Here is a 23238-nt window from a genome sequence, read left to right on the forward strand (position 1 = left end):
TGCGCAATGTGCATTTGAATTGTGTTCAACCCTTGTCGATTTGGTATTTGCTGTTTGTATGATTGGTATATTTGGGCTCGGTCAATTCGGCCACACTGACACAACTTAACAGCTGTTATTTTGCGTTGAATTTTTGAACCGAGCAGACGTACGTCGCGGACGCCTTGTGTAAAAACGCGGTCTACGTACAGTGCAACCATTTTGCTTATATATATATATCTATCGATGTATATGTGTGTATGTGTATATGCCAAAGTGGTGTAGCAAAATAAAAATTGCAAAAACAACAACAACAAGAAGAAGAAGAAATATATTTTGCACAAGCTTGTGAAAACTTCTAGTGTTTGTGCTTTTCAGCGGCAGCAACAACGACAACAACATCGACGCCGTCGCGCTCAATTTTTTACGGCGCGCCGCCTGCTGTTTCGAAGTGCGTGTGTGTGAGTGCGAGTGCGGTTTACATGAGCGTGCGAGTGTGAGTGCGCTGTCTGTGTGTGTTGTGTCTGCCTAACAATTTGCCGCTAAACACAAAAGCAGCTGAAGGCAGCGAGAAGAAGCAGACAGAAGACCAGCTGACGACGACTACGACGACGACGACGTCGACAATATACACACATAGCAAAAAGTCAACGATCGATTGCGCGTATATGTGCATGTGTTTGTGTGTGTGCGTGTGTGAGCAGCAGACCAGGTGAAAAACAGAAAGCGAAGAAGAAGCAGAACAGCAACAAACCAAACGAAAACGAAAAAAAAAATAAAAATAAAAAGTGAAGCACGTGTGTCCTGCTCTAATAACAGTTACATTCGCATCGCGCGACAACCAACAACAGCAACAAACACACAGACATCAAATAAAAAATGTCTTCGGTACCGCTGGCCATTAAAACGGAGGAAGTCATTTTGGAAAACGCCGAATACAACAGCGCTGAGGAATTGGATGAAGAGTTACAGTAAGTGTAGACAAGAAACAACAGCAGAAGAAGAAGCAGAAGAAGTAAAAACAAAAAAGTAAAGGCAAATAATATTCTACTTGCTACACGCGCGTATCACGTATCGCATTACCGTTATGAATTGTGTTGTTTACTTGAATCATGGAATAAACATGAAATAAACAAACTGCGCGCTTGCACTTTATTTTTCCTCTTCATCACGCAAATTATTGATTATTTCTCAGCTCGCTCCTTCCTTCTCTCCTGCTCTCCCTTTCTCGCTCGCACGCGGCAGACGTATAATTTTGCCGCCTGTTTTGCCGCACAAAACAAACGCGGCATAAAAACACCACCACCAATGCACGCTAGCAGCGACGCACACAAACACACATACACTGACACACATGTATGGAAAACGTATGGCGCTCGGTTTGAACAGACATTCCATTCCATTTCCACACCATTCCCGCTTATTCTGCCCGTTTCGTTTTATGCCAGCGTCTCGCTGGAAAAAGGTGACGCTACTTTTTTTTTTCCTTTTCATTTTCTTCTTTTTTTGTTTGCTCTGCTGCCTGCTGCTTTTCGTCATGTTGTTTTTACGTTTTACACTCGCCATATTTGAAAAACGGCTGTTTTCTCGCATTTATTCCAGCACGCTACACTGCCGGCCAGAATAGTGTGCACACTTAATTATAAGCTAAATACATACATATGTCAAATTATACACGCGGCTTGCGATCTGCCGTTGCTCTCTCGCTCGCTCTCTCAGCTGCTTCTGCGAAACAGCTGCGCTGCCAGCGCTGGCTGCTGCTGCTGCTGCTTCTGCTTATCATGACACGCTGTCTAATCAACGGCGCGTTTATATTAGTTGCGGCCAAATCAGCTGTACCGGTATATTTTTATAATCATCATATGGGCTGCGGCGGCGGCGGCGGCTACCTGAGCGAGCGACACACACACACACACACAATAGCTACAAATGAGCAGCAAATGATGAAAGAAAGAGAATGTAAACATGCATGTGTGTGTGTGTGTGAGCTGGAGAGCGTCGAAATGTACAGTTTTTTCTATTTGTTGTTATTTGCTGTTATTAGTGAATTTTGCTTTGCTGCTTGCGGCGAAAGTTGTGCCGGCCCTTTTTTGTATTTTATCAAAATCATATGGTTTTGGTCGACAAAGGTCTGTTATCAGCAGCCGCTTTTCTGCTTTTAACAGCGGCACAGCATATGTTCGCACTCACACGTTGCGACTCTGACGTAAAAGAATCCAATCGCCTACTCTCTCCCTCTCACCCACTGGCAGCTGTGAGCTTCAAGGTTTGGCGTGCGTGTGTGTGCGTGTGTGCGCCGGACTTATCAATAAGGCAGGCATTTGCCCATATGTTTGTATTGTATAACTGCATGCGGCTGGGCCCCAACTCACTTTATCAACACTGTAAACCGAGCAATGCTGCAAAACAGCTGACAGGTTATTTCCTTTATTTTCATTTATTGTTAACCAACGCACTGCGGTGAGTGGACATGTAATTCGGGACAGCAGTAAATATTTAGGATTTTATGCCAAAAACTCAAACTGAAGTCATTTCGAAATGTCCATTGCAACAACAGCTGCCCGGCAAGTGCCTTGGCTAAAAGTCTCCAAAGCGTTGCACATGCTCTCGCATGTTGCGTCAGTGTATGTGTGTGGCGTCATTTCCGTTTTCCCCACACACTGGAAGTCGCCGCAACTGCGGCGTCAGCTGCCAGCGCCACGCTTGTAAATTCGCTCATAGGGGAGCATATGTGTGTGTGTGTGTTGTGGTTCTGCATGCAGTCTTGCCTGGCGTACATAAGCCAGTGCTGTGAGTGAGCGAGTCGGTGAGTGAGTCTGTTGGCATTGCACTCAAAAGCTTGTTGCTCCTTCGACAATGTGTCGCAGCGCGTAAAAGAGGGAGAGAGTGAGTGAGAGTGGGCGTGTGTATGTGTGTGTATGCATTTAATAAAGGGGAATTTTCGCAAAAGTACAGATGCCGCCACAGAGCACAGCGCTTTTTACTACTACTACACGACATTTCATTGAATAAACGTATACACAAAAAGCCGCTGTCGCTGCCGCTGCCAACGCCAACACGACTGCAAAGCGTCGCGAATTTGCGAAAAAAGAAAAAAAAAAATGCCAATAAGAAAACAATATATACAGACACATACACACATACAAGCGCAAAGATAAAAGCTGCTGCGCAAATTTTTGGGCGATGGCTGTTTCATTTGTCAGGCGTTTCGCCTTGCTGTTTCAATTGCCATTGCGTTTTTGCATGCGGCATTTTTATAATGGGCAACCTGCGCGTCTGCCTGAGAGTGAGAGTGGGTGCATGAGCGAGCAACACAGAGAGTGGGAGAGAGGGCGACGGCGAGAGAGAAGGAAAGAGTGAAAGAAGCGGCATCAATTCGTTTGCTTGAATTGTTGATGAAAAACACATGATTGTTTTTTGGGTGTGTGTGTGTGTGTGTGTGTTTACCGCACATAGTTTGACTTGCAAATTTTATTAAAGATTAACGCCAGCGTCAGCTGTGGCTGTACGTACGTTTGTACATATGTATGACTGTGTGTTTCTGAGTGTGTGCACTCTTCTATGCGGCGACACTTTGCTCCACTGTTAATTCGCTCAACAGCTGTTGTTTTTGTCACATACGCAATATGCAAAGACACCATTTCGCCCCCTCTCCCTCTGGCACCTTGCACCTGGCACATATTCATCTCGGATTACCTCATGTGAGAGCGTGTGTGTGTGTATATATATATGTGTGCTTATGTAACCGTTATATGTCGCCCGCTCTCTTATCGAATTGCAACGGCACTTTTGCAGTGTCTGCGTTCTCTGTTTATATTTTTTTGATTGCAATTGTGGCGCCAAAAGGCCGACTAAGTGGGTGTGTGTGTGTGTGTGTGTGTGTGTGGAAGAGGGTGGGGTGAAGGTGGGCTGTTATTCTAAACTTTTTCATTTGTTTATGCTACTTAGTTGCCTGCTGCACATTACGCAAGTGGCAAAGTTTATTGCGTTTTACTGCGCATTTCGCCAATTGCAGCTGCTGCTGCTGCTTCTTCCCCCAACTTTTTAGCATTTACTACAGATGTACATATGTATGTATGCATGTGTGTATGCGTGTGTGTGTGTTTTGGTACGTGACTGGGCATAAAACAATGATTGCCTTTTAGTGCAACAGATGCTTGTCATTTCCTCTTTCTCTGTCCTCAATCATAAAAGTGTGACCATATAAAATGAGGCTTCGAAATTGGGTGCATGCGCGGATTTAAGCACTGAACGGGTGGATTTGATTTGGCCACGGAGAATCAGCGGTAAAATCTGGATATATGGGCTGCTATTAAAGTTGTGATGCATTTTGATGTATGTATCAAATGATATATGTTTGTTTAGAGATTTATTGTGCCTCGGATTTGGTTCCAGGGTAAATATGCCACATTTTCACGTCCCTCCAAATATATACAAGAGCTAATATTTAGTTCTTAATTCCGAGATACACAAGATATATTTTTAAAGAATAATCAGGCTTAATTTAAAGTTTATTGTTGAATTTTGGGACAACGATTTGTTAGCTTTAAGGTTTTGAAATTTACATTCCCTACGATTCTATTTTCAACATTTCCCATTATTTATGTTAATTGTTCACAAGTATGAGGCCAATTTACTTTAGACACATCCATTTGTTTATTCATCTGGTTAATATTTTATACAAGTTTATCTTTATGAATTAAAAATGCGCTTTGTGCGTTGTCTTTTCACCTGCAATTGGCAATTGGCATTGCAGCCGACAAATTCCAGGCAAAACTGATGACGTAAGCGTTGACCCAATAAACGTACACAAACGTACATAGTTACAAATACACACATACAAACGTACATGCACATATACATGCATACGATTTATGTGCAGTGCTGCAGCAGCAACAACAACAACAACTCGGCGGCACTCGTGACTTCGGCTTTGTCTGTTCCGTTTAGCTGTGCATGTACGTGTGTGTGCGAGTGTGTGTGTGTGTTGGTTGGCGAAAAGTGGCCAATGAACTACATTGAACTTTGGGACAGCAGCAGAGTCGGCCCCGGGCAGCAGCAGCAGCAGCCGCAGCTGTTGTATATCATATGTTCTTTTAGTTGTTGCTATTATTGCAAATGCGGCTTCTGCAGCTGGTGAAATGCAGAAAATGCGTAAATTGCAATTGCTATTTCAAATGTCAAAAAAGAAGGAGAAATATTTGTATAACATTGCTTTAACATCTGTTTTTTTATGGGGTGCCTCACCGAGTATAGGCTTATACTCTATCTTCATAATTTACGCATTTTTCAAATGAATGCAAGGTTTGGCGGTTAACAGCTGTGGCCACACCGGTAGCAGCAGTTAGCAGCTGTTAATTGCACACATGTTAGCAGTTAACACCCCCAGCGAATTCGATGCTGTTAATTTAACATGATCGCTATTTTTAGCTCCTGCTGCTGCTGTGCATGTAAATTAAGCGCAACAGCTGTTGCTTGCGTGTCTGCACGACAACAGCAGCAGCGGCAACAACAAACTGTAATAATAATATGCACACATAATGCACAGGTATTAGTGCATATAAATATATACACTTGTCAACGCGTGCCAAATAACAAATATGCAGCTTCATTCAAAATTGTATGCATGCAACAAAAGTGCAGGAGCCGTCGCTTTTGTGGCTTTTGCTGTTGGCAAACACAAATTCCAGAGCAGCAACAACAACAACAATAATAAACAACTGCAATAACAATAACAGCAGCAGCAACAATAACAGCAGCAGCAGCCGCCACAGCAAGTGCAGCAACATCCGCTTAGCCAAGTTTGGCAACTTCTCTCTGAAGAATGCATAAAAAGTGCGGCATATGCGACTATTAAATGCTCTACGTGTAAAATAATTTTTCAAAGGAAATAAAAATGTTTTTAAAAGAACTTTTGTTAAATAAATGCAGCTTATGTTAAACTAATATATATTTTAAATTTTTATAGAGAGAGAATCATAGAGGTACAATATTCCTTGAAAAATCGTGTCAACTTTGTGCACAGGAACATCATACCCACTATGTTCTTTACACACTCCAACAGGGTATTAAATCCACCACACAAAATATGCTGCTGCTGCGAACGACCTTAGTTATGGATGGTAATGGTATGTTGCTAAAAATAAACCAATGCAACCGACGGACATCTAAGATTTTCTATCGTTTCTTGTCTTCAACGTTCTGCTGTGGCTGCTGCTGCTGCGGCTGCCGTTACTTGTTGTTGTTGTTGCTGTTCTCTTGCTGCTGGAATGCAGTGCTGCAACTTTACACTAACACAAAGGCACAGACATTGCGCTCTTTCTTTCTGACACACACATAGGCGCGTTTTCATGTTTTGTGGCTACACATACACACACACATACACATAGGTGCGTTTTCATATGTTTTGTGGCCTGTGCATACCTTTGTGAAAATGCTTTTCATTAGACGCACAATTGAAGATTTAAGAGCTCATGTGTGTGCGTGTGTTTTTTTATATGTTGTTGTAAAACCTGTTTGAAATTCTTATGCTATTGCTGTGCGGCGACAGCATATAAATTCGACTTAAAACCAAAAGACACAAAAGCAACAGCAAAAAGCCGTATTTGACAGCTGTGAGCGCTCTCTCCCTCTCTCTCTCTGTCTCCTACTCTCCCACGCTCACGCGCTGCCGCTCTCGCTGACATGTTGCTTTTTATGCTGCTGCTGCTTCGTTCTTGTTGTATTTGTGATTATATGTACATGCATATTTTTTTTGTCGTTGTATTGATGCTTTGGACAGCGCTGTCGCTGCCGCTGCCCATTGGCTTTGGGTGTGTGCATCTGTGTGTGTGCGGCTAAACTAAAACTGAATTGAATGGAATTGTAAATTTATGAATGAATGAATGAGTTTTTGAGAGTGTGTGTGTGTGTGTGTGTGTGTAAAAGTTAATTGGTTTTGTGCCATAAATATTCAACGCGTCTCACAATTATAATTATGATGTTTTATAATGTTTTTTACTCTCTCTCTCTCCCCCCTCACAGATTACAACTGGAAGATTCAGGCGGCGAGAATACCTATCACATTGAGTACACCACCGAGCCGGCGCATCAGGTTACAACCAGCTCGCAGCGTCGCCAATCGAATATGAGCGCATCGAATACAACAAAAGATGGCGGGGGAGGCGGCGGCGGCGATGGGGGCAGCTCGCCAAGCGGCAAGCCCATATTGGATACCGAGAAGCGTATGAGACGGGAAATAGCCAACAGCAACGAGCGACGACGCATGCAGAGCATCAATGCCGGTTTTCAGAATTTACGTTCGCTCTTGCCACGACACGAGGGCGAAAAGTTGAGCAAGGTAAGTTCACAAATCACAACAAGACGTAGCCAAAAAAAAAAAAAAACAACAACAACAGTTTGAGCTGCACTGTTAACAGTGCACTAATTGGATTACATATGTGTGCATGCATGCGTGTGTGTGTGTGTGTGTGTGAATGCACATGTATTGTTTTGTTATCCATTTACGCTTCAACGCCTCGTTCAATTTCATTTACAGAAGCAACAGCAACAACCAGCTTTATCGCATGTTGACAAATTGCTGCTTGCTACATACAAATAATCGCTGTCTTTCATGCTAAAAACTTTCTCAAAAATCTCTGTGTGTGCGTGTGTGTTGTGCCTTTTGTGTGCACGCCAGCGGCGACGTCAGCAGCGCAGCGCAGCGCACCGTCACTTGACACATGAAGGTCCCTTTTCAAGTCTCGTTGATATGGCAACCCTTTTGTTGTTGTTGTTGCGGCTGCTACCGTTTTAGGCTATCTTTTTTTTTTGCATACCCACGCACTTGTTGTGTATGTATTTATGTTATTTTTTTTCACCTTGAGACAAACATCGATTTGTTGTGGCGGCTGTGGCGACATCTTGTGTGAGTTGTGTGTGTGTTTGTGAGTGGGGGGGGGGGGGGGGCGTGTTTGCCTTGGCAGCAGACGGCTGTAAATCAACAACATGTCATATTAAATGGCAAAAGATTTATTTGATGCGCATACTTTCTTTAAGTTTGAATTTATGACTCTGCTGCTAGACAACATTCTCTTTCAACGATTTGCGAGTGCTCGAAATTAGCGTATTTTGCAACACTGTCAGCCAGATTTTCAGTTCTGTTTTTGTGCCTTTATTTATTGCAAATTGAAAAATGTCAAACAAAACTCGCAAACATAAATCAAAGTCCGAAACAAAAAGTGCAGCAAAAAACAGAAAAAGTCCTAAAAAGCGCACAGCATAAACAACAACATGACAGCTCATGTGTCAATAGAAGGAGTTAAAGAGTTAAGTTGCGGGGGAGGGGTGGGGAACAATGTAAACAGGAAGAAAATCGCGTAAATATCACGTTACTTGACGACACGCGCAAAAAAAGGGCTAAAGCAGCGACGTCAGCAGAGAAGTCAGCAGTGGCGTTGACTGCGCTGCGCAGCGCTGTGCCTTGATGAATGACATAATGGGCGTATAACAGTCGTGACGTGTGCCAGAAAGAGAAGGAAAGATAAAGGAAGGGGGTTGTGGATGTGGGTGGGTGGCTTAGCGTGTGCCCAGCTGCAAGTAGTTTATGGATTTTTTTACGCTCTGCTATTGCTCCTCCTGCGTCCTCTTCTTCTATGCAACGCTAGCATTTATAGCACATAGTAAACATTGTAGTATGTCGTAGTTTTGTCTGCAAGCGAGACAGCAATAGCCTTGCACTACTGCGCTTCAGCTTGACCAACTTGGAGATGGGTGTGTATGTTGAAAGGGGGGAGGGGGGTGGGGCATGGGTTTGTCAGGCTGAGACTAGGCCTAAAACGAAAACAAACTGACGACGACGACGACGAATGGAATCGGAATCAGGTCGCACGACGAATGCAGCTCACACACACACGCATGCAGAGCTTTTAGTTGACACAAAAGTGCGAAAAAAATTGCAATACTGCAGAAAGTAGCGACGGCGACGACAGCCGCTGCGCCATTGACAGTTATGCACACACATACAAACATACACACTCACTCTTGTACATATACATACATATAACAGCTCTATGTAAATAACAGTTATGTAGACATACATATGTGCAGACGCGAGTGGGCGACTGTGCCAAGTAGTCTGTGATTTACTCGCTCGTTGAGGCGGGTCATTGAACTTGCTCGCTAGGTGGCGCCAAAGTGCAAAGTGCAGCGCAATTGCGTACAGTTTGCCCGCTGCTGCTGCCCGTTTTGCAGCTGAACTAACCTACATTAAAGTGTTGCACGATTTGAAGCTGTACTTGGAATTGCCCCATACCAGCCAGCCCCTAAACCACCCACCCACCCATTGTAAAACAGACGCACAACTGGAATTCTTCTTTTTTGTTATTTTTTGTTCGCTGTGCGCGCCTCTCTTTATACTACAGTTTGCGTAGTAGCTCCAAAAATATCGATCCAGCTTCGCGTAGCTTTCCAGTGCGCGCCAAAAGCGCCAACAACCCCCGAGTTGGCAGCATTCCCCAACTCGAAACAGAAGCGAAGTCACCGAATGGCAGCACTGGATGATAATGACAGGCTAGGTACAGTCAAGATTGCTTAGAGTGAACTTGAAACAAGCAAATAAAGCGAGGAAGCAGCTGATTTTATTACAGTTATAATTTTTGAATAATTGTGGTGTTTTTTAACACTAACAAAAATTAATCTTTGATAAAATCAATGAAAATTGTCTATTGATTCTCAAATTTACTACTAAAAATGCACTTCAGAACTTCCCCTATAACCAGGGCTCACTGTATTCGGCGCACAGACCCTAAACATTGCGTGAGGCTAGGGCCCGGCCCAATTATCCTGGCGCTTTGCCACCCCCACACCGCTGGCACAGCTGAGAGCAACGCTCGCACATGGTCGTAGTTCCGAGTGAGCAGCCTATGGGCAGCAGGCGGGAGGGGTGGGAGTTGGGGGTGGGCTGATTTGGCCTGTTTCATTGCCATTTTGTTGCCGAAATGAAACAGCGGCGCCTGCCTGGCGCCTGGTAGGCAGCTGTTTGCTCGATGACGATTATTTGTGACTGGAAAGCGGCAGGCAGGACCATTTAGGCGAAGGGGGTTAACTGGATGACACCACACACCTCCCCCTCCCCCCTACCCCCTTAAAACTCTTAGCAAGAAATTGGGCGTTCAGCTTTTTGTTGCCGCAGCTGCGCATTGGACGTCGCGTCTGTCTCTGTTGCTGTTGTCGCTTCGTCTGCAGCTCGTTTGCGGCCAAAAAGGCGTGGCAGGTGGGCGACAATTGTCAGCAGGTGGTGAGGGTGGGTGGGGGTGGGGGTGTAAACAGTGCACTAGGCCATTGGCATCGGGCAACCTTTGCTTTGGCGCGGAATTGCAGCCCAGCAGCAGCAGCTGTCCGGGATGCGCCAACACCCAAACGGTACATATAGAGATAAATACATACACATCTAGATATGTATACATAAGAGCCGTTATGTCAGCTATGTACCGTTATATACGTGCGAGGTATATGGCGCATTATAACTGTAGCTAGCTGCATTTCGTAGTAAAAAGGCTCGCCATCTCGCTCTCTCTCTCTCTCTCTCTCGACTGTCACTGCCTGTCTTTCTGTCTGTCTCGCTCTGGCAACCACCACGCACTGCCCCCTACCCCGGCCCACAGTATATTCTATGCGTGCTACAAATGTGCGGCATTATCTTTGGCCACAAAATGCAATTAATGCAGCTGCGTCGGTAATTTGAAATTATTTTATGCCCCAACCTCGGGGTTAATTAAAAACAAGCGCCGGATACATATGTATACCCTTGCTACAGATGTGCAATATATTCCTAACCTCTTTTAATGTGCTTCAGACAATAGCTTAATTTCGGGCCAATTATTTCTATGGGTGCGATTTGGTAGCCGGATGATGATGAGATTCGTAAATGCTCGCATATTTTGCAACACTGAACAGCATTTTTATTCGCAGCTCAATATTTGCCAGATTATTGCTTGTACAGTGAAAACTCGCTTGGGTGGACAGCTTATTGTTGTCCGTCTAAAGAAGGGTATTTGGGTGTGACCTGATTAATAATTGTTTAAGAGAAAATGTCCGCCTACGAGGGGTGTTTACTGTACCAACTCGACCTGTTCATTTGGGATCTATGACAATATCATAATACATATGTACATATATGTAAATGTCTGCGCGCTCCACTTAAATGCTTTATATGTGTTGGCTTTTGTGGCTGGTGTTGGAAAACGATTATGCACAGGGTTGGCAAAAAAAAAACCGATTACTTATCGAGAGCAGCGAGTGCGGCACTTTCGCAAGAAAGAATGTAATAGCGGAAAGCAAAGAGCGCACAGCGCAGAGAAAGCTGCAAGGCAACAAAAACAACTAACAGCAACAACAGCAACAACAACAGCAACAATAACGGCGGCCTAGCAAAGCATAAGTGCAATGGATCAATTACTTTGTGGGTTTTCTTCACACACAGACACACACATACACTCACAGACAGACAGCAGGCAGACAAGTGTAACTGTGTGTGTGTGTATGTGTGTGCAAAAATGTCGGTCGGTCGTTGGCAGCGCTGTCTGTCGCCTGGCGGCGCTTAAAGATCGTCGCCGTTGTCAATTGCAGCCTTTCAAGCTGAGCTTTCGGCTAGTTTTTTTTTTTTTTTTTGCTGTGTTGATTACATGGAATGCCGTCTCGCCGGATTTAATGACTGTATGTTGCGTTGTAACGGTGCTTGTTTGCTTGCTTGCTTGCTATTTTTTTTTTTATCAATGGCAGCGACTGCAACTGCAAAGTGCAGCGAAAAAGTCATTAACAGCGCCAAATGGGAAAGGCGGTCTATGAATTCCATGGCTCATCTGTATGTTAGTTCCGTTCCGTTTTCGCCTGCAGATTTAAACAACTGTAAACTGCGGCGAAATCAATGAATCAGCAACAGCTGATTTCGCTAGAATAAACCAATGTGCTACACACGTCAGTGCTGAGAGAAAAAAAAGAAGTAAATTCTATTTTAATAAATTACATTGTTTAAATATTGAATTTTATTTTGTTTAAAAGTAAACATTATATATTATAACTATTTTTTAAAAAATAAGCCAAAAACAAGGCACCCGCTGCTTTACAAATTTTTCCGCTAACATAAAAAGCCAAAATTGTCAAGGAAAAAAGCGAAAATAACTGCACTGACACGCACACAAACACACTCACACAAACATGCACACAACCACAACAATGAGAAATGCAAAGAAACAACAAGAGAAATATTTTACAAGTATTGTTATTTTGGTTGATTTAATACCAAAAGTCAACCGGCATTTTTGCTGCGCAATTTACACAGCGGCAGCGACGTCGACAGCGCTGCCAGCGGCTCAGCTGGTCAGGCGGCAATAACAACAACAAGGTTGACCGGCAAAAAGCTGAGCTTTCCCAATTGCGTCGTTGCGAAACACAACAAAACAAAGCCACAGCAGCGAGCACAGTTGGCGAGCCATTGTGTGTGAGCAGCGCGCGGTTTGAGTGCAACTGCGCTTGGAGAGGCTGTCGTCATACGTCGCCGCCGCCCGCCCGCCCGCTTATTTATACATATTTCATTTTCTCGGTAATTTTTGTAACAAATGCAGCTAGAGACGGCGACTTTGCTCTGTTTGTTGATGCTTTTATATTATTTGGGTTAATTAAAACAGCTGTCTTTGGTGTGAAGTCACACACACAGACACGATAAAAAAATACAAAGCGGTGTGCGCTTTGTTGCTTTTACTGCTATTTATATGTAGGCATGAAATTCGATCAGCTGATCTACAGCTCGTGTGTGTGTGTGTGTGTATTTGAGGGTCAGCGACGCGCTGCTCTTTGCCGCTTTTGTTGTTGCATTGGAATCTGACAACAACTTTGCCGGCAAAGCAGCTCTAGCGGTTGTTGTTGTTGTTTGTTTCGTGCTTTCGTCGCATTGCTTTGCCAGCTGCTTCTTCGCTCTATTCAAATTCAAATCGTTTTCGAACACACACACTTTCAACCTTTCTCGCGTGAGCTAAGTGTGCTACGTATAACAGTTTTTGTTCGTTCTTTCTTTTTTTCTGTATGCTAATTTAATGTTTTCGTTGACCATGAGCTTTTGTTTGTGTGTTCTTGTTGTTGTCCGTTCGGTCGGCTCAACGTTTTATTGACCCTTTGTAATGGAATTTTAATGAGGAGCTGAAAGCGCGAGTGGTGACAAAAAACAACAACAACATTTGAGCTGGTCTGGCAACGCATTTTTCTTTGCTCGCCTGCCGCTATGCAACATTACGAAGAGCTAGGATTGCATTTGCCGTTATGCCTGGAATGTTGACCGACTGTTTTTAACAGTTGCCTTGAAGAGAACTATAAAAAAAACAGACAGAATTTGAGACTCGGCACAGCATGGCACGTGTTCGAAATGAATTGGGTTAGCGTAAACAAGCAGTAATTAAATAAAGTATATATAGAAACAAATACATACACACATATGTATATACACAACATGTCTATGTATGAGTCAACCGTCAACCGGGCAAAAGCAGCTGCTCTGCAGCGGCGCCGGCGACTCGTTAAAAATTAGCTAAAAACGCAAAATACATTTGGCAGAAATAAAAAACAATAAAAAAGAAGCATGAAATGTTTATATTTAAATATATACTGTGAGCGCAGCCAGGCCCGACAGCTGTTTTGCACTGGCAGCAAGGCTGGGCCACACACACACACGCACACACACACATGCACACACACACAGTTGAGACCCCAACTGACCTCGCCTGGTGCCGCGCCGCGTAATCTCTCTGCCACGATTTACTTTCGATGACGGCATTTCTGCTAGATTTCAAACTGTGCCGCAAGATAGCTGTAAATGTAAAAAAAAATTGTATATTTAAAAATAGTGTTAAATTAATGCAGCCACCATGCCCAGCACACTCTCGCTCTCCTTCTCTCTCTCTCTCGCTCTTCGCTGATGTTGTCACCCATTATCGTTTGCGTGTGAGTGTGAGTGTGTAGAAAACACATGTTTGGCGCCTATTGTTGTGGGCGCGCATACCAGCTGAGTGGGAAAGAGCGAGTGCGAGCGAACCAAGACCTGTGTGCTGGCATGTGGGTGTCCGTCTCTCTATGTGAGTGTGTGTATATGTAAGGGTATACGTGTGCAAGCATCAATGCCGGCAGCGCTGTGGTGTGGTAGCCGCAGCTGTTTTTTCGGCTTGCTCATAACTTTGATGCAAACATACACACATACATGTATGTATGTACATATATATATCTGTATGTTTTTTTGCCAAAAAGTTTTGCAAAAATGAGCCGAAGCTGCAACGTGTGTGGCCTTCTCAAATTCCGTTATGTTTGTAAATACATACAGGCTCACATGTGCATGTGTGTGTGTTGCTAATTTTAGCAAAAATTCGGCATGCAAAAGCTGAGAGCTATGAAAAATGCTAATGAACCGCAACCGCGCCGCAAAACACGCGCTTTTGTTTGCCAAAATGAAAAGAAGACCGAAGAAAAAAGAAGAAGCAGCAGCAGCAGCTGAAGAGACCCACAAAACAGCATCAAGAGCAACATAAACTTAAATTTGTATGTCAGCTGACTTGTTTTCTTTGCCATGTTTCCATTCCCCTACCCCACCCCTCTACCCTTCAAGCAGAGCAATTTTAGTCCGCATCGCACACACACACACACACACTGCCGTTCGTTCGCACTCATACTCTTGCACTCGCACTCACACCTGTCGTTTGGCCGGCAGAGCGAATAGAGATAAGCAGCAGAGAACAAACACAGCGCTAATTGTTTGCCGCCAACAAAACGTGCGACGCAATAGAAGCGAAAAAGGCAAACGCAATAGCAAAAGCAAATGCAATTGTTGATAAGAGAAGCTAAACTAGGTTTTTCGAATGCATATTTTAGAAAATGTGCAACATATCAATAGATAAATGTCGATAAATCATACCCTGCAATCTAAATGTGTGTGTGTGTATGTATGTATGTATGTATATGTGTATGTATTCATTTATTTTGTCGTAATTCAAAGCAACTAACTTTGTCTTTTTTTGTTGTTGTTATATTTACTACAAGTTGCTATGTTGTAGGGCATGCGTGCGCCCGCACGTAGGCCACACATTTGCCAAAGGGGGGGGGGGGGGGGGGGGGTGGCGCATAGCTTTTATTTTCCATGCATTTGTGGTGGTTGCTTTTGGATGGCCCGGGCGCGCCCACTTACTACTCACACACACATGGATAATACATACACACAGACAAATACCGTAATTTTGTGCTTACACAGAGAACTGACAACTCAGCTGATGACGAATCAGCAGTTGGCGCGCTCATTGCAAGTATTTGGCTATTTTTATGCATTTTATTCAATCAACAAACAAGCAACAACAACAACAAATTGTAGTGTAGGGCCGCAAGAAACAGAAACAGGGGACGCCTCGTCGTCAGACGCGCCATTTATAGAAACGAAGCAGACAGCAAGCAGCGCAGCAGCATCGAGTCAGCTGCTGCTGCCGCTTTACTTACACACGTTTCGTATTGCGCGAAAGAGAACGCGTCACTGGCACTTCCCATACGTATTGGAAGCAACTGGAAGCATTAAGAGAACGGCACACGTGTTTACGTTCACGCCTAATTCGGTGAGCGCCAGAGCGAGAGAGCAAGTGCAAGTGGCGTCGGCAAAAGCTTGAGTCGTCCACATGTTTTTTCGCTACAGCCGCTGCTCCGGCTGCCGCTGCTGCAGTACCATTTCCGTTTCAAACGAAACGAAACGAGATGGCAACGAAACTTAACGAAGCCGCGCTCTCTTACTCTACCGCTCTCACGGACTGTCCGTGTGTGTGTGTGTGTGTAAGAGAGCACAGCACGCTAGCAACATTTGTGACGATGGCTACGAAACGCCGGCGAATATTGAAAAACTTTTCGTATTGGAACTGTTGCTGCTGCTGCTTGCCTGCGCTTGGTTTGGTGGTGTGTTTTCGTAGCGGCCGTCACCACCCGTGTGTGTTGGAAAAAAGTACAGTCGCCGCAAAAACGCCGCTGCCTGCGCGCAGCCGTTTCTGCTGCTGCTTTGCTGCTTGTTGGCTGTCTGGTTGGTTGCTTGGTTTGTTGGTTGGTCGGTTGCTCGAACGCGTTGGCTGGGATTCTTGTTGGAACACAGCGACGAGTGTCTCGCGCGCGTTTGAGCGGCTTTTTGTTTACACTCACACCCATAGCCGTCTCTATACATGCATGTGTGTGTGTGTGTGTGTGCCCATTGTACAGCTGTGGCTTTAATTTTTTTTTTGCGTCTGAGGCAATTTTTTTATGTAGCTTTTTGCCGGCATTTTCCGACTGCGTTGCAGATATGACGACGACATTTTCTTATTAGCCAAGGCCTTAGTTGCCGGTCTCCCTGCAGCTGCCATATGATGTGTGGCATTCCTTGCCAAACTTGGTCCAATAAGAAAGCGATAAGAAGTGTGTTTTAAAGCTAAAAGCTTTTCGATAGGGGTATTTAGCAGTTGGAAAACACACCAATAAGAAGGTTGCCAATAAGAAACTTACTAAAGCATCTTCTAACATATTGCTAATAAAATGTATATTTAAAGCTTTCCAATTGGGTTTAAACACAATAAAATACGAGTTGAGGCTTTGAAAAGCTTTCTGATTGGTTTCTAACATACCAAATCAATTGGAAAACCTTATTTTGAACATAATAAAGTGGAAAAACCAATTTTAATTAATTTGGTTTTAAACAAAATGCATTTTGATTGATTTCTGGGTACTCTGTAAACAAATTTCAAAATGTATTCAAAATATTCTTAGAGTATAGTATCTATCTAATTGCAACACGTCTTAACTTTCGCCTAGTAAATTATGTGGCAGCGCACGCCTCTTGCTAATTCTAGCTGCTGCAGCTTTCCAATGCTAAGCAGCATTCTTCCAATATGTTTCCAATGCAATCCAACAACAACAATGCGCTCGCTAAAGTCAATGAACGGCCTTTAGGAGCAGCAATAGCAACAAAACTGTATAGAATAAATTAACATAGAAAAAAAAGTACATGTTAAATGCGCTTTGTTTATTTTATTTATTTATCTGTTTTATTTTTATAAAATATGCGCGCGACATTGCAATGTGCTGATTTTTATCACAGCCAAAGCTGAGAAAACTGTACTCAATCTTTGCCTCTCGCTCGCTCTCGCAGCCGCTCTCTATTTACTATGTGTGCCCAACATATCAAAACAACGTAACAGCCAGACAGCTGTGCATTGAGCGAGAGAGCGAGAGAGAAGGAGAGAGCAGCAGTAGCAGCTGTGTGTAGCCGGTGTCGTGCGCTAGTTGATGATGTCGCTGTTGTTGTGGTTGCAGTTGTTGTTGTTGTTGTTTTTGTTGTAGTAGTGACCTCCGACAACAAGCGGCGACGTCCAGTAAAATCGTGAAACAAGTTTTATGGCTGCAGCAGCAGCAGCAGCAGCAACAACCACAGCAGAGATTTATTATTTTTTAATCAAAGCCAAAGCCAAAGCAAAAGCAAAAGAATTTCCACAAAGCTTCTCGCATTCCATTGCCATGATGCGGCGTCTGCAGCAAACGCTGCTCTGCAGCTGCTTGCATTCCTTGTGGGTGTTGCCAGATTTTTTTAATGTTTATTTTGCTTTTTTTGTTGTTTTGTTTTTTTTTTGATGCAATTCGCCTACGCAGTTGGCTGCTTTCTATGCCAGTTTTCACCGTTATGCGTGTGGCCCACGCACATTTGTGAAACAAGCGAAAAAAATGCGCATCAACAGCTTTTGCATGCGCTCTTAAACGCACACAAATGCAGCTATGCTGAGTACTGTGTACTGCGTGTGTGTGTGCGTTTGGTTGTGCTGAGAACGCGCGCATTTTGAAGGACACAAGTTCCTTCACCTTTTGGGCAAGTCACAACACAACAGAACAGAACAGAACACAGTATAACATAACGAAGAAAACAACAACTACATACCTCAGCGGGCTTACTACACTATTTACTATAAGCAAGCGCTTCCACTACCAATGCAAATTCCAGCACGGTAGCAACAACAACAACACCAACAACAACACTCGGCACTTATTTGTGTATTTGTGTGTTTGTATGCGTGCATTCATTTGCGGTAATTATCAAAGCTCACGCTCTCTCTATCACTCTCCCGCTCTGGCTCTTCGGCAATTATGCTGTGCTGCTTCGCTCTGCGGCGTCTTGTGAATGAGTTTCATTGTAAACAGCGCAGACTACGTTGCTGTTGCTGTTGTTCTTGTTGGTGTGTGTAGAATGTGCATGCAGATTTATGCCTCTGTGTGTGTGTGTGTGTAATTACGTTTACACGATGCACAAAATTGAGATATCAACGAATTTTGCAAAGGTTTCAATTATTTTCATTTTAGTTGCTGAAAAACGTTTATTTTTTAATTTAATATATGTACAATGATTTCCAAAGATCAATTTGAGTGAATGGATATATTCGAAGGTTTTGAAAAATTTTAGGCTAATATGAATCAGAATATCAGTCAGTCTGTCATTCCATTTGTCAATCAGTCAGACAATATAAACTATTATCAGTCAGGATGTCAGTCCATCAATCAATCAGTCAGTCTATATGAACCATTAACAGTCAGTCTGTCAGTCCATCAACCATGAACCATTATTAGTCAGTCCATCAATCAATCAGACAGCCGATATGAACTATTATCAGTCAGTCTGTGAGTTCATCAATCAATCAATTAATCAGTCCAGTCTGTCAGTCCATTTATCAATCAGTCAGTCAGCAAGAACCATCTAATGATTGAGATTGAAGTAATATTAAATAAAATATTAAGAAACTAGAATAATAATTACATTTTATGTTATGTTATGTTAAATGTTATCGTAACATAAAATTGATAATGTGCTTCTGTTGCTCTTTGCAGGCTGCCATATTGCAACAGACCTTCCAATATATTGTGGAGCTGGAGAACCAGAAGACACAGCTGCTGACGCAGAACAGCGAACTGAAGCGACAGGTGGGCGAGCACGAGGCCAATGGAGGAGGCGGAGGAGGAGGAGGCGCCTCGGGCGACAATTACAACAACAGCAATGCGAACGAGACGAACGGAGGAGGAGGCGGCGGGGCGAGTGCGGTGGCCATCAAGAAGCGCAAGCTGACGGACAACGTTATCAACATGCAGACGATCAGCGACAGCTCCGACGAGGGACTCGGCTCCATGTCCCCGGAGCCCATGACCCTGCTCTCCGCGGGCGGCGGAGGCGGGGCAGCAGCGGCGGCGGCAGCAGCAGCAGCCGGAGCAAAGCTGAACAATGCGAGCATAATTGCGGCCAAGGAGCTGCTGGAGATGAAGAAACAGCTGGAGAAGGAGCGCAGCCTGCGGCGGCTGCTCGAGGACGAGCTGCAAATGATCAAAAGGCAGCTGTACAGCGTGGCGACGGCGCCGCCGGGCACCGCGGTCGCCGCGGCAGCGGCCAACAGCAGCAGCAGCGGCGGAAGCAGCGGCGCCTACATTCCACGCGAGGTGATCGAGCACACGGACAACTTTGTGCGCGCCGAGGAGCTGGAGGAGCTCGGCGGCACCGTCTCGTATGTGGAAATCGATGAGATGACCGGCCAGCAGCAGGTTGTGGTCTGCTCGAGCATCGAGGAGCTCGAGTCGGATGCGGCAGCGGAAATCATAAGCGAGGATCAGGTGCACGAGGAGGTGATACTGTCGTCGAACAGCTCGACGGAGTCGGAGAACGAGGTGAACGTGAATGCCATTGCCAAAGCCTATGCCGAGGGCATGAGCACGCCCATCCTGCAGGCGGCCATCAAGGCGACGCCCAAGGTCGAGGTGGAGCGCATCAACATTAACGAGAAGATTGTCAAGGTCAAGACGGAGAAGCTCGACCAGCCGACGACGACCACGACCGTGATGGGCGCCACGGCCGTATTCACACGCTCCCGCCAGAACCTGGAGACGATTGTCGAGGCCATACGGCACCTGGAGGGCGATCACCTGTTCGCCGACGGCGACCAGCAGCACAAGCTGCAGCAGCATTATCAGCACCAGCCGTCGCAGTCGCAGTCGCAGCATCATCCGCAGCAGCAGCAGCATCATCCGCAGCAGCAGCATCATCCGCAGCAGCATCATCCGCAGCAGCAGCATCATGCGCAGCAGCTGGAGCTGCATCCGCAGCAGTCGCATCATCAGATCATAAGCACAACTGTTGCCGCCGGCTATCGGCTGGCGCAGGATGCGCCGCTCGCCTTGACCACCGGCAAGCAGCATGCGGCGCTTGCCGAGCTGCGTCCGTTCCTGCAGTTGAAGGGCAACAAGCAGGTGATCATTACTGCCAAGTCTGCCAAGGATGTGGGCGGCACTGTTAGCAGCGTCACGCCCACAGCGATATATAAGGTGCAGACCAGCAGCAGCAGCGGGGCGGCGGGAGCAGGAGTGAGTCACCATCAGCCGGTGACCATCACAACGTCGCTCAAGCAGTGTCGTCCCGGGGTCATTGTCGCCAAGCAGCTGCCGTCCTCCTGATTGCCCAACAGCAGCAGCAGCAGCAGCAGCAGCAGCAGCAGTAAGAATAACAGCAACATTAACAGCAGCAGCAGCAGCAGTATTAAAGGCGCGCGCAATAACATAACTGTAACAGCAGCAGCAACCGTAACAGCAGCAGCAACTCCTAAACGGCGCAGCTATGTTAAGCAACAGCAGCCGCAACAGCTGCAGGTGCGTTTTAACAGCGCTGTTAGGCCTCAATAGAGCTTGCGCGCTGTTAACACAGATCTTGCGCCCTGCTCTGTTAAGCTGCTGCTAAAAACAAAACAAAACAACAACAAAAAACACAAATTAACGGCAATTGTATAAAATTAGTAAAAGAAAAACGAAAAGAATTTTGTGCAGTCGAACTCGTAATTAATTGATTATTTTGTGTTTAAAAACAAAACATTTTTCCATTTGCAAAAAGAATACCACAAACTCACTTTAAATAGCCACTGTAATTAAAAAGCAACAACAACAATTTGTTCATTTATTGTTTAAGTCAATGTGTGAAAAACAAAACAAAACAAAAACAAAAACAAAACGAAAGAAAACTACAACAGGCAGTAACAACAAAACAGAGTACAAAAACAAAATAGACATAAAATTTTATGATTTTCTGTTTATTACAACACACAAAAACAAACACACACACATACATACATACAAACACCTAAAAAGAAAAAAGAAAAATACAGCAAGTTAAGCAAAATTAAAAATTTATTCAATAAGCAACAAAAACGAAAAAATATATATACAAATATATATATAAACAAAAAACAAAAAAAAACGGTACATGCTATATAGAAATACATATGTGTATGTATAATATATATAATGAGCATGTTGAACTCTATAAAAACCATCGCATTAATTTTTACATTTTTAAATTATTTTCTATTATTTAATTAATTTTAAAATTACACACACACACACACACACACAAACACATACAAAAAAAAAACAACTTAATTGTATTTTTTCCTTTTGCCCAAAACAAAAAAAAAAAACTAAATGAAAAAAACGAAAATGCGAAAAATTTTTAGAATGGAACTTATCGAGTTTTTGTTGATTGTATAATCTAATTATAAGAGAGCGCGTGGTAAGAAGTGAGAGGATCGTTTATTATATAAACTACACACATACATATAAATATATATATATATTTACATATATATGTATTTATATATATATATATACATATATATATACTTTATAAATACATGCAAAGTACATACATACGACATAAGCTAACGCAACATTACATAATATTACTACTAAATACGAGTACATTAAACATATATATATATATAAAAATCCATAAATACACACACATATACATACATAGATATATATGTATGTCAAGTAAATAAATATGCTTTAGTACATAAGTGCAAGCAGCAGAGTTGAAAGTTTCAAAGTATAGAAGAGTAGAGAGGCCGCTGCAACCGCAGCTCAGAAGAAGAAGAGGAAGAAAAAACAATGAACGCCCCATGCATGTGTGAGTGTGTGTGCGTGTGTGTGTGATTGGCTGGCGCGCTTAGACGACAAGAGAGAGTGTAGATTGCCTGCAGCTCTCTGCTTAGCCGCTGGAACGCTGCGCGCACGCAGAGCAGTCAGCTTTTGTCCGGCCCCAAGACACCAAGTGTCTACGCGCGGCGGCGGCAGCAGCAGCTCTACTCTGCAGCGCAGCGTAGCAACGGCTTTGGCCAACCCCCACCACCCACAACGGAGAGAGAGTTTGAGAATGATGGAGAGAGCGGCGCTCCACCCATACACATATAACACATCCACACACGATGCACGCGCGCACACACACGCGCACACACACATTTGCACATGCATCGGGCATTTTGGCAATTGAAGAGCGCGGACGTTAGATTTACAGCTAAACAACAACAAGAACAGCAGCAGCAACAACAACAACAACCACATGTTTATGCATTATATAAGCCAGATCATACATACAAACAACATATTACTACGTACATTCATGCTCTATATAAACAACAAACAAAATACATTAAATAATTAAAAAAAAAAAAACAAAAAATACGAAAATAACAAAAAAATTATGTCAAATAAATGGTTTTTCCTTTTCCCCTCAAAGAAATGCAATTTGTGCTTTTAATTAACCAATTGGGAAGTCCAAAAAATAAACTATATTAACATATATTTAGCTAAGTATTGGAAATGTTGGACTCTTTGGGTCAAGAAAATCTTATAATTACTTTTTTGTGGAAACGGGATCGTAGAATACCTTTAATCCTTAAAAAAATATCACTTTCAGGTAATGTGGATATTTCTATTTTGATTATCGATAACGTACATGATTATAGATGTATTCAAGATAAAAAAAAAATTTATTTTAGATTTTTTGAACTTTTTTTGTCTTTATTTTTGAACTGTTGAAATAAATAGAAAAATTTTCATGTTTCATTAGCAAATTGTGTCGAAAATCGGAAAGGCAATATTTTTGTATGAATAAGTATTAATTTGTATGTGTATGCATGTACGTATATATGTACGTATGTGTGTACGTATGTATGCATGTATGTGTATGTATTATGGTGTGTATGACAATATGAATTTGATGTGCAGGCATAGCAGTATGCATGTATGTGAATGTGTTTGTGTGTATGTTGTATAACATGTATGTGAATATACATGTATGTAAGTATATATGTATGAAAGTTTGTATTATTGTCGAAAAGTAAACAAGTATTTTGTACGAAGGCATATAATTATTTTAACGTGTGC

At 43.5% G+C, this 23238-nt stretch overlaps 1 protein-coding gene across 1 annotated transcript; it reads left to right on the forward strand.

Moving 5' to 3' along the window:
• The first annotated feature begins 114 nt into the window (after positions 1–114).
• crp (cropped) lies at positions 115–21945 on the forward strand. Its single transcript, XM_064681203.1, has 4 exons — positions 115–950; positions 7003–7318; positions 18868–20065; positions 20171–21945. The coding sequence occupies exons 1-4, from the start codon at positions 859–861 to the stop codon at positions 20473–20475; spliced, it is 1911 nt and encodes a 636-aa protein (XP_064537273.1). The 5' UTR covers positions 115–858; the 3' UTR covers positions 20476–21945.
• Positions 21946–23238: the final 1293 nt, after the last annotated feature.

Source organism: Drosophila montana, unplaced genomic scaffold (assembly GCF_035044405.1).
Source record: "Drosophila montana isolate Dmon_TW-CO22-7 unplaced genomic scaffold, ASM3504440v1 contig_2192_1, whole genome shotgun sequence".
In the NCBI taxonomy this organism is placed as follows: domain Eukaryota; kingdom Metazoa; phylum Arthropoda; class Insecta; order Diptera; family Drosophilidae; genus Drosophila; species Drosophila montana.